Source organism: Oryzias latipes, chromosome 2 (genome assembly GCF_053564925.1).
Source record: "Oryzias latipes strain Hd-rR chromosome 2, Olatipes_Hd-rR_3.1".
Taxonomy (NCBI): Eukaryota; Metazoa; Chordata; class Actinopteri; order Beloniformes; family Adrianichthyidae; genus Oryzias; species Oryzias latipes.
Window position 1 is genome coordinate 44237050 of NC_136238.1, and position 17482 is coordinate 44254531.

At 40.5% G+C, this 17482-nt stretch overlaps 1 protein-coding gene and 1 long non-coding RNA gene across 4 annotated transcripts; one reads left to right on the plus strand and one right to left on the minus strand.

Annotated features, from left to right (window-relative positions):
• The first annotated feature begins 2354 nt into the window (after positions 1-2354).
• Positions 2355-17457, plus strand: LOC144988901 (uncharacterized). 3 transcript variants are annotated; one of them, XM_078940221.1, is made up of 7 exons: positions 2355-2450; positions 9132-9225; positions 9308-9427; positions 9964-10083; positions 16633-16746; positions 16918-16996; positions 17158-17457. In XM_078940221.1, exons 2-7 carry the CDS (start codon positions 9152-9154, stop codon positions 17455-17457), a joined length of 807 nt encoding a protein of 268 aa, XP_078796347.1. In that variant the 5' UTR covers positions 2355-2450; positions 9132-9151. The 3 variants fall into 3 exon arrangements, with proteins under 3 accessions (XP_078796347.1, XP_078796348.1, XP_078796344.1); XM_078940218.1 differs by lacking the exon at positions 2355-2450 and having other exon boundaries at positions 8681-9225; XM_078940222.1 differs by lacking the exons at positions 2355-2450; positions 16633-16746 and having other exon boundaries at positions 7394-9225.
• LOC144988926 (uncharacterized) lies at positions 10859-15234 on the minus strand. The gene is made up of 2 exons (XR_013653017.1): positions 11455-15234; positions 10859-11368 (listed from the first exon to the last, which is right to left on the minus strand). It is a non-coding gene; the product is annotated as an uncharacterized LOC144988926 (long non-coding RNA).
• Positions 17458-17482: the final 25 nt, after the last annotated feature.

Here is a 17482-nt window from a genome sequence, read left to right on the forward strand (position 1 = left end):
TCTCCAAGTCTGGGTGGAACTGTCCCTCCATCATCAGATCCAGAGAATGTCTGGTCTGATCTGAGTGGGATTGTGTCCACACTAAGATCAGACTTTCTCCAGAATAAAAGCCATCAGGCAGCAACAGCAGTGTGATCACAGAAAAAATGTCCTCTGACACCAAAACCACAAAACATTTCATCAAATCATCTTTGGATTAGATCTGAAATTCTAGATCTATTCTAGTTTATTTGGTAAACTCTATTTTTTCAGAGAATAAACCGGCCTTATTGGTGGTTTGTAAGTAAGTGGGAGGGGCTTCATTCAAGGCTGCTTCTGACCTTCTGCTTTTGCCTTTTATGTGTTGAAGATTTAACAGCAACAAAGACAGAGATGGTGATGCTTCTAGACCAGGGGTGCTCACACTTTTTTGGCGTGTGAGCTACTTTTGAATCGACAATGTCTTGAAGATCTACCTATAAAATATGTATGTATATATATATATATTAGATACTATTAGTAAATGTTTGTTAGTTATGTTTATTAGTTAAATGTTTATTTGGACATTGTTGTTTATATACTGATGATTAAAAACTACACAGTGAGATTACACAAAGATACTTTTGTATTAACAGGTTAGGCGTTTTATTACAAAGACAGAAAGCAGCAACCATCGAATGTCTGCTGTGTAAACCGTGCAATGGGGGAGCATCATGGCATTTCGAAGGCGCTGCTGGCTCCGTACGAAGCACGTGCCACGTAAAAAACAGCTTCCTTAATGAGTTCGTATTTATCGGGCAGGAACTGCAGAGCTGATCGCAGGAGAAGACACGCGAGGCGGCTTCAATAAACACTCTGGTTGTCCGGAGAGATCTTCTGCCAGGAACTTGACGTGCCGCGGGGAGAGTTTGCACTCAGTGAATTTAAACACACGTCTGCAGTGACGTATGTATCAGAGGATGTCCGATTGGCCATTCTACATGTCAATCCAGTCCCGAACTTCTCGGTGAGGATTTTGATTGACTGATGAATTGTTAAGAAGTACTTTTTTTTTTCTGGTCTGCGATCTACACTCATGTCCTTGAAGATCGACCGGGCCGGTCGATCGCGATCGACGTAATGAGCACCCCTGATCTAGACAGTTTACCCGTTTCTCTGTGTTCATGTTTGTGGAGGTCAAAGGTCAGACGGAGCAGTTTTCAGCTCTAGAAACTAGGAAGAGGAAGGTTTCAATGCTGAAAAAGTCCACCAAACACCAGCAGCAACTGGATTTTTCTAAAACGCTAGTTCAATAATCTTGTCATGAATGTATGGAGGAAATTCAGAAACACAGCTGACATGCAGACTTTCTGGAACCGTTTGACGGCTCTGTCTTCTTCATTTCAGCAGTTCTTAAAACAAATGAGCACTTTGGTTATATTTGCGTAAAAACTAACAAGTTTCAAGGCAAAAGCAGAATCTTCAGGCTCAGCTCCATATTTAAAAAAACCAAACATTGTTAAAAACACAAAACTGATACCAACTGTTAAACACAGAGGAGGAGGGACCATGGTTTGGGCTCCTTTCTAACTCAATTTACAACAAACAACAAAAACTCAAGTCTTTTTGTGATTCTGAACCTACTTGTCCACTTTCACTCAGTGAACTAGAACATTTCAGTACACGAACATTTTTTTCTTCTTTTACACCTGCTGTGGTTTTCCCTCAGGTGAACCACAGGGTCTGACAGAATGATCCAGATTCAGAGAGTTGAGATAAATTATAATAAATGATGAAGTCCATGTTGTCCTGGGAGACATTAGCCATAGAGAAAGTCTCTCTTCCGTCTGTAAAGTTTTCATGAATGCTAACATGTTTAGAACATGTTTAGTGAAGCTTTCCAGTCTGGTCCATAAATCAGAGCAGCAGCTTCACCTCACTGTCTGCATTCATGGAGATTCTTTAATGTTTGGACTTGAGAAACTCATTTGACCTCCTGGCTTGATCTTCATCTCTTGGATGAAGGACTTGTGGACTTGGAATCAGTGTTCATGTTCTGCACAGTCCACTTAATAACAGTTATTGACCTTTGACCTGACCAGTGGAGGTTGTTGGACAATAATTGTCCAGATAGAAGTGGAGCTGCTGGTCCATCACAGTATTTTAGACAAATGGATCAGAGGAAAAGCTTTGCTGTTGCAGCTTGGATCCAGAATCAGAGACGCTGTGAGGATCGTTTCTGCCAGGAGCCTTTAGAGTCACAAACAGATGAACGTTTTGACCAAGAGTTGATTGACACACACACACACACACGCACGCACACACGCACGCACGCGCACACACACACACATTCTGAGTACAGGGAGGAGCCTAACACAAACACACATGAGGGGGCGGAGCTCTGCTCAGGTGTTCCTGAATCAGGAAATGAGGAAGTTGAGAGTTTTCCTCCGTGTCAGAGCAGACAGAGCAGGACTTTCTTCTTCTTGACGGTGAGTCTTTGTGTTTCTGTTGTCTTCTCCACTCATGATGAAGGCCATCTGTGAGGAAGAGGAGCAGCAGAGGAAGAGCTCAGACTGAAGTTTGTCTTCTTCCAAAAAGGTCACTGCAGGTCACCTTTCTGCCAGAAACAGAGCAGAATGCAGCTGAAGGCCAAACTCTGAGTTCTGCTGCTTCTTCCAAACAGTTGGTGACTCTGCTCCAGCCTTCCTCTCAGCTCACATTCTAATGACATTCCAGAGAGGCTGTGGAAGCTCCTCAGTGCTCTGATCTCTGCTGAAGAAGGTTGGGAGGCTCTCAGGTCCTCAGTGCTGAACAACTGCATGTTTCCAATCCTCTCAGTACTGACATCTCCTTCATTTCTGAACTTCTGACAGGATTCTGATGGAACACAGCTGGGAGCTCCTCTCTGATTGGTTCATTTCTTCATCATCTCTTCTGATGATATGTTTATGTGTTCAGCATTTAACAGCAGCAAAGTCAGAGTTGGGGACGTTTTCAGGCAGTTTCACCTCTTTCTCTGAGTTGATGTTTGTGGAGGTCAAAGGTCAGACGGAGCAGTTTTCTGCCCTAGAAACTAAGAGAAGCGAGAACTGCAGCAGTTTCTAAATCCTCAATCAGAACAATCTAAAATATCCATCAGAGGTTGAAAGTGTTCCTCAGTACTCGAGTACTTTAGTTCAGCAGCTCCTCTTTTCCTCTCCAATAATATGCTGGACTTGATGCTCTCTTCTGAGCATGTGCAGATGCCAGTGCAATGGTGACTCCTCCATGTGTTTCACAGCTTTTCTTCGTCATGGATTTTTATCAGACTCTATGATAGCTGTAATGTTAGAACCAGTGATAAAAAACAAAGCTGGAAGAGTTTGTTTCTCTGAAAACTACAGACTGATAGATCTGGACAGGATTCTGTTAAAACTGGGAGAATCCTGCTAGACAGGTTTACAGAGTTTGTCAGAATGACTCCCACTCAGTCTGGGTTTAAAGAAAATCTTGGTCCTGACGTGTAAATATGCTCCTAAAGGAATGATTTACAAACATAGGAGCTTTAATTCCTCTGTTTTTCTGTGTTTTCTATATGCGTCTAACAAAGAAAATCAACAAATGATTGATGAAGCTTTAAAGAGAGGTGTACCTAAATGTGTTGTGTGTATTCTAGTGGAATGCTCAACAGACAATGCAGGTTAAATGGGGAAACCAGCTGTCAGAACCTTTAAATCCACCAATATTCTGTTTGATTTCTATCTGCATGAATTGTCTCTCACACTTAAAGCCTGTCACTCTGGTTGTGTGGCTGGAGATCTCATCATCAACTATTTGACGACACAGTTGTGTTGAGTCCCAGAACCGCTGCTTAACATCTGTTCAACTTATGGTCTGATTAGGATTTCTCAGACAAAAACCAAAAATGTCATCTGCACCTATCAATGCTGTGCTGGTGTGTAATCAGATCAAGTTTGTTGGGCGTGTCATTTCAGCAGACGTGTCAGATGACTCAGACATCTACAGACAGTATCTTGTGGAATGTGGCCAAGCCAACACTCTCTCTCAGAAGCTAGAATGTGTACAGAAGGAGTCATGGTGGTGTTATTTAAAGCAATGGTTTCAACCGGTGACATGAGAGATGGTCAGGTGCACTGTGGGAAATTAATTTACGATGATCTAAAAACATTTTCCATCTCCAGGATTTCAGCTCTGTGTTCATCCAAACAGGCCCTGATAAAACACTGAGTAGTTAGGAATATGAAAGATCAGAAAATACTTTTTTCTTTGTTTTTATTTGATTCTATTAAAGACATTTTGATAAGAATGACGGTACCGTGATTTAGCTGCAGCTTCAGCTCTGTTTTTGGAAAAGTCCCGCCCCTTTAACTGTCTCCACCAATCATTCTTGGAGGCTTAATCACACGTCATCAGTCTGACCAATCAGAAGTGGTTAAAGTCTTCACTTCCTTGTTCTGATTCTGCTCATAAAGTCTCTCAGTTCCAACAGAAATACCAGCTAAAGCTCATCTTTAGCGGTGTAGCTTTCCACAGAATCCGGTGTCAGACCGTGGAACAAGTGAACAAAACCATGAAGCTCAGAGAAGAGAGTCTGTCTGCCATCACTACATCTCCCATGATGCATTGGGTGACAGCATCTCTGCAATGACGCTACTCTATTAACTGTCATGAAGCACAACAAATGCACACATGAGTTTTTTAATCTTCTTGATGAAATCATATGTAAGCGATTGTGTAGCATAAATAAAAATAAAAGTCAAAACTAGAAATGCTTTTTAATTTTCAAAATGAAGCTGCATCAAACGCCTCAGAATTAAAATGAAAAATCAATATTTCAAAATGCTTTTTCATTTCCTTCCTCAACACAGCTTTTTCTGTCACTTAATTAAAATTAAAATTAAAATAGTATTTGACATTTCATTTTCAAAAAGGTCCATGGTAAATGTGTAGCATAATTCATTTAGAAATTACGGTGGCCGGGAGGTGCAAAGTACGCTTAGATTTAAGATACAGCAACAGCAAATCCCAGTACACATGAACAAATCATGAAACACAAACAGTAAATACGGAAACACAACAGTAAATACGGAAACACAACAGCAAATCACAAAACACAACAGCAAATACGGAAACACAACAGTAAATACGGAAACACAACAGCAAATACTGAAACACAACAGCAAATCACAAAACACAACAGCAAATACGGAAACACAACAGCAAATCATGAAACACAACAGCAAATCATGAAACACAACAGCAAATACTGAAACACAACAGCAAATACTGAAACACAACAGCAAATCACAAAACAACAGCAAATACGGAAACACAACAGCAAATCACGAAACACAACAGCAAATCATGAAACACAACAGCAAATCACGAAACACAACAGCAAATATGGAAACACAACAGCAAATCACGAAACACAACAGCAAATCATGAAACACAACAGCAAATACTGAAACACAACAGCAAATCACAAAACACAACAGCAAATACGGAAACACAACAGCAAATCATGAAACACAACAGCAAATCATGAAACACAACAGCAAATCACGAAACACAACAGCAAATACGGAAACACAACAGAAAATCATGAAACACAACAGCAAATACTGAAACACAACAGCAAATACTAAAACACAACAACAAATACTGAAACACAACAGCAAATCATGAAACACAACAGCAAATCACGAAACACAACAGCAAATCACGAAACACAACAGCAAATACGGAAACACAACAGAAAATCATGAAACACAACAGAAAATCATGAAACACAACAGAAAATCATGAAACACAACAGCAAATACTGAAACACAACAGCAAATCACGAAACACAACAGAAAATCACGAAACACAACAGCAAATCACGAAACACAACAGCAAATACGGAAACACAACAGCAAATCATGAAACACAACAGCAAATCACGAAACACAACAGCAAATCATGAAACACAACAGCAAATCATGAAACACAACAGCAAATCACGAAACACAACAGCAAATCCCAGTACACATGAACAAATCATGAAACACAACAGTAAATACGGAAACACAACAGCAAATACTGAAACACAACAGCAAATCACAAAACACAACAGCAAATACGGAAACACAACAGCAAATCATGAAACACAACAGCAAATCATGAAACACAACAGCAAATACTGAAACACAACAGCAAATACTGAAACACAACAGCAAATCACAAAACAACAGCAAATACGGAAACACAACAGCAAATCATGAAACACAACAGCAAATCATGAAACACAACAGCAAATCACGAAACACAACAGCAAATATGGAAACACAACAGCAAATCACGAAACACAACAGCAAATCATGAAACACAACAGCAAATACTGAAACACAACAGCAAATCACAAAACACAACAGCAAATACGGAAACACAACAGCAAATCATGAAACACAACAGCAAATCATGAAACACAACAGCAAATCACGAAACACAACAGCAAATACGGAAACACAACAGAAAATCATGAAACACAACAGCAAATACTGAAACACAACAGCAAATACTAAAACACAACAACAAATACTGAAACACAACAGCAAATCATGAAACACAACAGCAAATCACGAAACACAACAGCAAATCACGAAACACAACAGCAAATACGGAAACACAACAGAAAATCATGAAACACAACAGAAAATCATGAAACACAACAGAAAATCATGAAACACAACAGCAAATACTGAAACACAACAGCAAATCACGAAACACAACAGAAAATCACGAAACACAACAGCAAATCACGAAACACAACAGCAAATACGGAAACACAACAGCAAATCATGAAACACAACAGCAAATCATGAAACACAACAGCAAATACGGAAACACAACAGCAAATCACGAAACACAACAGCAAATCACGAAACACAACAGCAAATACGGAAACACAACAGCAAATCATGAAACACAACAGCAAATCATGAAACACAACAGCAAATCACGAAACACAACAGCAAATCACGAAACACAACATCAAATCATGAAACACAACAGCAAATCACGAAACACAACAGCAAATCACGAAACACAACAGCAAATCATGAAACACAACAGCAAATCACGAAACACAACATCAAATCATGAAACACAACAGCAAATACGGAAACACAACAGCAAATCATGAAAAACAACAGCAAATACTGAAACACAACAGCAAATACTAAAACACAACAACAAATACTGAAACACAACAGCAAATACTAAAACACAACAACAAATACTGAAACACAACAGCAAATCACGAAACACAACAGCAAATACGGAAACACAACAGAAAATCATGAAACACAACAGAAAATCATGAAACACAACAGCAAATACTGAAACACAACAGCAAATCACGAAACACAACAGCAAATCACGAAACACAACAGAAAATCACGAAACACAACAGCAAATCATGAAACACAACAGCAAATACTGAAACACAACAGCAAATACTAAAACACAACAACAAATACTGAAACACAACAGCAAATCATGAAACACAACAGCAAATCACGAAACACAACAGCAAATACGGAAACACAACAGCAAATCATGAAACACAACAGCAAATCATGAAACACAACAGCAAATCACGAAACACAACAGCAAATCATGAAACACAACAGCAAATCATGAAACACAACAGCAAATACTGAAACACAACAGCAAATACTAAAACACAACAACAAATACTGAAACACAACAGCAAATCATGAAACACAACAGCAAATCACGAAACACAACAGCAAATACGGAAACACAACAGAAAATCATGAAACACAACAGAAAATCATGAAACACAACAGAAAATCATGAAACACAACAGCAAATACTGAAACACAACAGCAAATCACGAAACACAACAGAAAATCACGAAACACAACAGCAAATCACGAAACAAAACAGCAAATACGGAAACACAACAGCAAATCACGAAACACAACAGCAAATCACGAAACACAACAGCAAATCACGAAACACAACAGCAAATCACGAAACACAACAGCAAATCACGAAACACAACAGCAAATCACGAAACACAACATCAAATCACGAAACACAACAGCAAATACGGAAACACAACAGCAAATACGGAAACACAACAGCAAATCATGAACACAACAGCAAATACGGAAACACAACAGCAAATCATGAAAAACAACAGCAAATACTGAAACACAACAGCAAATACTAAAACACAACAACAAATACTGAAACACAACAGCAAATACTAAAACACAACAACAAATACTGAAACACAACAGCAAATCACGAAACACAACAGCAAATACGGAAACACAACAGAAAATCATGAAACACAACAGCAAATACTGAAACACAACAGCAAATACTGAAACACAACAGCAAATACTGAAACACAACAGCAAATACTGAAACACAACAGCAAATCACGAAACACAACAGCAAATCACGAAACACAACAGAAAATCACGAAACACAACAGCAAATCACGAAACACAACAGCAAATCATGAAACACAACAGCAAATACGGAAACACAACAGCAAATCATGAAACACAACAGCAAATCACGAAACACAACAGCAAATACTGAAACACAACAGCAAGTCACAAAACACAACAGCAAATACTGAAACACAACAGCAAATCATGAAACAAAACAGCAAATCACGAAACACAACAGCAAATACTAAAACACAACAACAAATACTGAAACACAACAGCAAATCATGAAACACAACAGCAAATCACGAAACACAACAGCAAATCACGAAACACAACAGCAAATACGGAAACACAACAGAAAATCATGAAACACAACAGAAAATCACGAAACACAACAGCAAATACTGAAACACAACAGCAAGTCACAAAACACAACAGCAAATACTGAAACACAACAGCAAATCATGAAACAAAACAGCAAATCACGAAACACAACTGTGCTGTCTTGCGCTTTCTGCTGTGTAGCTACAGCGGTCCAAAGGCTTCATGCTTGGGTATAACTAATCAACTATCATTTTATTAAAGCATGGCTGTGTCCTTGGTAAATTTAAACTTTATTCTCATAATTCTATGACTTTGTTTTGTAGAATTGCGACTTTTTCTCATAAATGTGCTGGTCGTTTTTTATGGCAGTCTTAGTACTCAGTGGTTTAATGGAAACACAGGAGGAAGCCCCTCCCTCTACAAGCAGAGATGGTAACCATGACAACCAGAGCAAAGCTCAGAGGTGAGATGAACATCTCCAACTGTCCATGATCTTCTCCATGTCAGAGCTCAGGACTCACACCAGCAACCTTCATTCTTCACAGGAACCAACCTGGACCTGGATCTGAATCTGGATCTGGATCCAGCTGTGTGTCCTTCAGGAGTGACGAGTCAAAGGAAATGCTTCCTCCTAACTTCAAGGACATCCATTCAGGAGTGGAACGGTGAGTGTTTGTCAGAGTTTTTGGAGGCTGGATTCTAGTTCAGATGATCAACAGTTTTCAGATGAAGGACTTGAGGTCTGGTTCAGTTCTGGATCTCTCTGATCAGACTCACTTGGAGCATCATGTGTGTGATGAGATCTTTTCAGTTGAGTCTTCTGAGAGTCTCTGAGAGACATCAGAGATGTTGGAGAAGAAAACATGTTGACTGCTGACTCTGACTGACAGCAGCTCCAGTCTAATGAGAAGAATCACTGCAGACTCCTAGGATTCAGATTTTCATGCTTTCCAAACATCACATTGTTCTAGTTGGACTTTCTGCTCTCAGAATTTCTCCATTTCTACATGGAGAATTGGAATCAGCTTTTCTAGAAAAAAGTCTGGATTGACTGACAGAAAATGCTGAAAGCTGGAAACTGTTGATCCAAACATGTCATGTTATTCCAGACTAAACAGCTCAGTCTGTGTTCATGTCAAAGTCCATCAGCTGTTCATGAAGAAGCAGATCCTCCAACACTCTGATGCTTTGGTGTTTGCAGAGGTCAACAGGTCACACAGAGAGTCCAGTCTGCAGCCTCCAGCTGTGGATCCATGAAGAGTGACCGGTCCAAAGGTCCTCCTCCAGACTTCAGAACTGAACCAGGACCTTCAGACTTACAGTAAGAAGCAGTTTCTAGTGAACAAAGATCTGTTGATGGATATTTTTCCACAGACAGTGTTTAGATGGGATTTGATTTTTTGTAGAAACCCAAACAGAAAACCCAAACAGAAACTTTGGCTCCAAATTCTAAACAGTCTTTAAAATGTCAGCCATGATGTCTTATCTGAAGTATTTCTGATTGACATATTGGCTCCTCCCCCCTTTCTTCTGCTCCAAAATTGTTTCAAAGACTAAAATCAGAGCAAATCAAAGTGTCCTCTGGAGCTCAGGAATCCTCAGAGAAAGTTGGTGAAGTAAAGCTATGATTGAGAGTTCAGAATCCTATACAGAGAGCAGAGCTTTGACCTGAATCTGAAGAAGATCAGAGAAGATCTGAGAGCAGAGATGTTGGAGAAACTTTCTACAAAAATACATCTTTTCATATTTTCTAAAGTAAACAAATGTTTGGATCAGGAAAAAAACAGTTTAGTCAAAGATTTTAGTGAAAGTCTTTCATACAGTTAATCTAAATTTTTCTTCGTTTCTCATACACAAACTCAAACATGAAATTCTTTGTTTTCTTCTGGTCTAAATGAGAATTTGATTTGAAATGGTTTATTTCAAGCAATCAAATAAGAATACACAAAAACAATATAATCATCAGTTATACATTTATACAGTAACTAATCAAACTTAGGATAATTAAACATATTAATAATTATTGCTTGAAAGGGAGTGGAAGGAAGCGAACTTCCCACCCCGTTATACTATAACCATTTCAGTCAGACAACTCATGCAGTAGTAATAATATTTATTTTCACATCTTTAGTTTGCTTCCACATACTTGTTGCTTTCACATTCTTTGACATTCACTTTCCTTAGTTAGCATTCACTTTCCTCTGAGTAAGCATTTCGCATTCCTCCAAGTAAGCATTTCATATTCCTCCAAGTAAGCATTTCACTTTCCTTTGACTTTGCATTTCACTTTCCTTTGACTTTGCATTTCACTTTCCTTTGACTTTGCATTTCACTTTCCTTTGACTTTGCATTTCACTTTCCTTTGACTTTGCATTTCACTTTCCTTTGACTTTGCATTTCACTTTCCTTTGGTTTGGCATAAAACTCCGTGCAATTCCAAGAGAGAGAAATTTCCATAAACTTTTGGGTAATAACTACCCCCAACACCAATTTAATCAAGGTTGGAAAGAAATTAAATGTATATCAGTATGTAATCAGATGAAGTGTGTTTCAGAGGCATTCCATGTTCAGACTTACAAGTATGACTGCTATGTGTGACCCGGCACCTTTGACCGTTGGGCCGCTCCCATTCGAGTACAGCGCCAAGAAGGGAACACACTATCTAGTGGATCTGCTATGTGTGACCCGGCACCTTTGACCGTTGGGCCGCTCCCGTTCGAGTACAGCGCCACGAAGGGAACATACTATTTATTGAGTCTGCTATGTGTGACCCGGCTCCATTGACCATTGGGCCGCTCCCGTTCCAGCACGACGCCAAGAAGGGAACACACTATCTGGTGGATCTGTTATGTGACCCGGCACCATAGACCGTCGGGCCACTCCATTCCGAGTAGCGGCAAGTAGACGGCACAACTTAACATACAAGTTTGAAGCTTCCACTGGAATAATATAATAAAGCATAAGTGATATCCATAATTAAAAGCTTCCATTTGAGAACTATGAATGAGCTAACGCTATAATTTTTTAATGCTTCCATCCGGCTCATAAGATACGAGCCCAAGTAACCTCAAATTTCGGACTACACACATATCGTAACACAGCTTAAGAACATCCTAATTTTGAGGCTTCCACCTGGCAAATAATTTTCATAAAATCTAATCTGAAATTTTGTATGCCATTCTGATACTAACATCAGTTGATTCAAGTAAGATAAGTCATTGAAATTCGGAAGAGGTTTACCACCCCACCACTTCAGGGCAGAGTAGGTGCGTGGAATGCAGTAGTCGTTGCATATCCAGATCAGGTGAAGGGGCAACAATCTGCAGGGGAGCAGCAGGACGAGCAGAGACTTTGGAACTTGGAAACCATCCGACTTTGTCAAGGGTTTGACATCATCCTCCAGAAACTGGATTGCTGACCGGGGAGAGTGGGCCGCAGGCTCAGGAAGCGATGCATAGATAGACAAAGCAGTATTAGTCTTGGCAATGAATACATAAATAATTTAGACCTGATTAGTTTAGAAAGCTTATGATGAAAGGGAATGAATTCTTTTTAAGAACAACTCTGAGAAGGAGATATCAAGTAGTGAGTTTAAAAAGAAGGTGCTGTATTCATAGTACCATAGAAAACCATTAGCATAGATCCCAACAAGAAAGACAGTCAATACAGAATCTGCACGTAATATATCACCAAAATATATTTTATATATGCACCATTAGTAAGAGAGAAGTAACATTTAGTCATTCCTGGAGGGACGCACCTTAGGAAGGCCACAGAGGAGCAGGCGAATAAAAGGATAACCAAGGTCCAAGGAGATTACGTAGATGAGGAAGGTCGCCATCCCACGTAGCATGGACAGCGGCTCGGCTAGATTTGAGGTTACAACTTGACATCATTGGTTCACAATAGATGGACAACAAAAGCACGTATAACTTAAAGTTAATTGCCAAAGGGGTGCCTGGAAACCATAATGAAGAAAATTTTGAGATTTGAAGAGAGATCGTAGGGTCTAATAAAATGGCTGAACCTCATGCATTGAGAGGCGGATGAGAATAATACTCAAAAGGAGATACTCTTAGTCGAGCGTCATATGCTTGAAGCAGGGCAGACTGAGGATTGGTTTGCGACCCAAAGTTTTACTCTTGATGCTGAAGCTAAAGAGCATCAGTGATAATTTCTACAGCCAGGAATTTAGCTCATAATACAAGTTATTTAAAACTAAACCATGTTAAATGATGGCACATTACTATTATCGCACTCTTGAAATAAGCGTTGTAATAATCTCCACGGATGAATTCTCTCAGAACCACATGAGCCGTTGATGGACCAGTAGAGCTGAATGTTTGGATTAACGACCAAACATTTTCTGGTGGCCGGACATTCATAAACAAGTCCTCATACATTTTCCTCTCCCCCAAAGGAGGGTGGAGCCACAAAACAAGTGGAGGGAGACTGATGACCTGAAACAACATCGCAATAATAAAACCACGCTAAGCGCAGAGAATTAGAGACCAGAAAAGCAAAACAGAAAATCCAGAACAAGGGAACACGGGGGCCCGGGAAGGAACAACCCAGAACGAGAAACAAGATGAACAGACGGCAGTGGGGGAGGATGCACACAGCAAAACACAGGTGGCCCAACAGCGACCGATTCACATCGTACCTCCAAAGATGGGAAAGATTACGTGCCGCACAAACGCAAGAGACTACATGGAGGCAGAGAAGTATGCATCATAAACCAGAGATCCGTGTAAAAATAAATCCAGACAGGCAGAGAACCAAATGCCTTCCTTAAATTTGATTTGATTAAGTTCGATTATCGTAGTCAAAACAATAAAGAATTACACAGATTTACACATTACACATATTCAGAAAACTAAATAAATCGGAAACAGAGATCCAAAACGAGTTGCGACCACAGAGTTGCAAAAGCCAGGCGACGAGGAAAACAGAACCGAGAAACATTGAAAAAGAGAAAACTGCAAAACAAAGGGGGCCCAATAGAATTACACTAAATCCAGCACAGGGTTTCTGACAATTGAAGTTAAACATGACAGACGACAGCCGAAGGAACACCGACACATAACACGTCAAACCCCATTTAAGCCAGAAGACGCCGCCGGGAGGAATGGAGAGGCAGAACAGCAGGAGCATCAGCAGAATCAGCCTCCCCCAGCCATGTACAGCGTCCGGTGGAAAAGATCACAGGGATGGCAAAGCCAGCTGAGCGCAAAACAAAAACCAGAAGGATCACAAGGGAAAAGCCGCTGATGCAAAAAACAAATAATACATGAATAAATAAAATGGAGGAACCGAGGAAGACAGACGACACAACCACGTCACACCTGAAAATGCCTGAGTGGCCACCTTAGGACCGAATCAAAACGAAAAAAATAATAGGGCTCAGGGAAGAGCCCATCACAAACCCCCCCACAAATCAACCCAAATCCCTAAAACCAGAGAAACAACAAAACATCAGTGAGTCAGAGAAAAACAGGGCCACGCACAACAGACACATAGACAATGGGAAGGAATTTATTTCCCTGAAGGCCAGGGGAACGCTCCTCACATTTCCTACGCTTACACAGAAGAGAGGAGACCATACACTGACCAATCCAAATGCAGGTGAAACCAGCAAATGCACACAGCTTCAACAGAAAAGAAGTAAAACAAAGCCACCACGACAAAGTCAGCACTGAATGACGGCCCACAAAGCAGAAACCGGACCAGGTTCCGAAGAAACGCACCGTGCCTTTAAAAAGAACTACAAGTCCCAGGGTCCTTAGGGGGGTGACGTCACCCACGACCGCCAAGCAGGAAGAGAATCCGGAAGAAAACACTGCACAGAAGCGTGAGAGATAGTAGCAACGCCGCTCACCAACCATCCCGCGATCACGACACTCGATAAGACCGAAACATCTCCCGATCGATCGCCACAGACAACCGAAATGTTCCAGGACGCTTCTCCACAGACACGCGCTGGAATACGCAAGGACCGCGGCTCCGAAGATGCGCCGGGAGCCGGGACAGCCGTTAGCCGAAAAGAGGGGCAGACGCGGGGAGACGGACGGCCCCTGTGAGAAGGGGGACCCACACACGAAAGAACGTGGGTAAAACATCATGACGCGGAAGGAGAAGAAGAAAAGCGAGCACGGCGAACCGGCAAAGAACGCAGTGGTGCAGTAAAGAAGGATGAACAACTTACACACCTGGACTTAAATAGGATGCTGCACAAGTGAGTTGATTAACTGACCCGCCCTAGGGGAGTGGCCTAAGTAAAGCCTGCCTGAGTTGTCTTACCGAAATGCTCCCAAGGTCGCTCACTTTATTACATGATTTATCAATATCCGTTCTTAGCTTTTATCAGACAGAATTAAAAATCATAAGGTATCAATAAAGCACATGACAAAGATGAATTACTAAATTATTATGTAAAAAATAACTATTTTAGAAATCAACATGGCAAATGCAGATCAGTTATCAAAATATATGCAGATTAAGTTACTTATAAAAGTCATTCATATGATTAAAACATAATACTATATCAGTAAAATAGACAACACTGTTTCAGGAATTTTCATAGCAAAATTTCTTCAAATATCAAAAGTTAAAAATATGTGCAACATTATGTGTAAATATAATAACATAATATGTGCAAAATTATGTTACATTAGGAAAAATCATGAATCAACGTATCAATTTTTGGAGCAAGTGAAGTAATGTCATTAAAAGTCAATCAATTTAACAATTTTCAATCAGTGATTAATCATTTGTTTTATTTTTGTTTTTGTATTTTTTGTTTTATTTTTTTATAATAAAGTAATGCTGTAAGGGAAAATAAAAAGGGTCCATAATCTGTCGATTGTCCAAGGTTGGTATTTCTTCTTTTACTGATAACAGCTGATCTCCTGGGTTCAAAACAGAGTTAATAGTTCTCTTCCATGTTATGTCTGCAGACATTAGATTCAGGTCCATATCCTTCTTCAGCTGATATCAGCGGCGGTGAAAGTTGAGGTCAAGTTGTCTGCAGGTCAGAACTCTGCTGTTAATCAGGTTACATCAGACTTATGGAGAAAGTGATGAATCCACGTGTCATATTTCTTGAAGTTATTTGGCTCTTTGATTTATTACTGCATGTTGTTTCAGACGTCCGTGATCAGACACTTCTCAAAGTCCTTCATGGTGTTCACAACCAAAACCTTGGCCCGGTCCGGTGGACCGAGTGGTTTGACGTAAATCCTGCAGCCCTTAACCCAAGTGTTCTCAATCTGCTTACGCTTCCTGAGAAGCCGTGCATGTTTGGAGATTTACGCATTCCTTCTGGTCAGATGGTCGTTCAGATAAGCAGCCGATCCTTTGAGATTTTTACGCTGATTCATCAGAGCTAGTTTGTGTTTTTGATTCACAAACCTGATGAGGATCGCTGGTTTATCCGTCTCCTTTCTCCTGGGGAGCAGGTGGCAGGTCTCCATGGTGTTTAGATCCAGGGAAATCTCTTTAGACGTGAGAAATGATTCTACTTGGTGTTCCAGAGACTCTCCACCGCTCTCTGTTTCAGGACTGCTAGCACTATTAGAATTAGCAATGCTAGCTCCAGCTGCATTTAGCTTTGCCTGAGGTTTGATCGGTACTCCAGTGAGAATGACATTATTCATCCTTACTTGTTGTCAAGTAAGTAAGAATCAATAATCCAGTTGACTGTAACTCTGATTCATCTGTGAGTCAGAATGAATGTTGGAATCATTGCTGTTCTGAAAACAACAGCATTCACGATTCATTTGTTATCTGAAATGATCCAAATCCAAAAGAACTCATCAAACACCATCATGACAGAAACTCACTTCTAACTAAACAAGTTTTTTTCTATCAGGATCCATCAGAGACTCAGAACTGGATCTGAATCTGAACCCAGCTGTGTTTCCTTCAGGAGTGACCGGTCAAAGGGTCTTCCTATTGAATTTAAATCATCTTCTGGTCCAGAGAGGTGAGCTGTATGTTGTAAACATTCTTTCTCACAGACATTTCTATCTTCATGTGTGCAGCAGTGAGTGTTGAAGCTTCTCCACAAACACAGAATAGATCTAGTAGATTCTACTGAGTGTCTGCAGGACACCAGTGGGTCCAGTAGGATCTGATTGTTGCTGATTCTCCACAGACTGGACCAGCAGAGCTCAGAGACTCCCAGTGGTCCGTCTGTCCAGCAGCATCAAACACAGCTGGACTCCATCTTTCTGGTCTGTACATGAACAACAACTACTTTCCCATCATTCTGTCCACAGTCGTCTCCATGCTGCACTTTGGACACCAGTGGACTGTCAGTGTGTCCAACATGGAGCTGATGTTTGGCTCCATGACTTCACTCTGATTGGCTCATTCATCTGGAATTCTGTTGCAGCTGCTGGAGGACGACATTGTCACTTTTGTCAAGAAGGAGCTGAAGAAGATCCAGAAGCTTCTGAGTCACAGGGAGGATGAGGAGGAGGAGCTGGAGGCTGAAGATGAAGAGCAGAGGAGCAGCAGAGAGTCAGTGATGAAGATCACAGTGAACTTCCTGAGGAGAATGAAGCAGGAGGATCTGGCTGATGGACTGCAGAGCAGTAAGAGGATTTCTCTGAAGGTTTCAGATTTCCTGATGTCTGAACACATGGAACCACAGGGATTCAAACCCTCATCATTCAGGGCTGCAGAGAGTTGATTTACTGTTTGTTGTCTTCATTCAG

What these genes read in the sequence shown, in the direction of transcription:
- LOC144988901 (XM_078940218.1), top strand. Translation starts at nt 9,107, where the DNA reads ATGTGCTGGTCGTTTTTTATGGCAGTCTTAGTACTCAGTGGTTTAATG. An exon ending in ATCCATTCAGGAGTGGAACG is followed by an intron (nt 9,428 to 9,963) that starts GTGAGTGTTTGT and finishes TGGTGTTTGCAG; the next exon opens with AGGTCAACAGGTCACACAGA. An exon ending in TCATCTTCTGGTCCAGAGAG is followed by an intron (nt 16,747 to 16,917) that starts GTGAGCTGTATG and finishes GATTCTCCACAG; the next exon opens with ACTGGACCAGCAGAGCTCAG.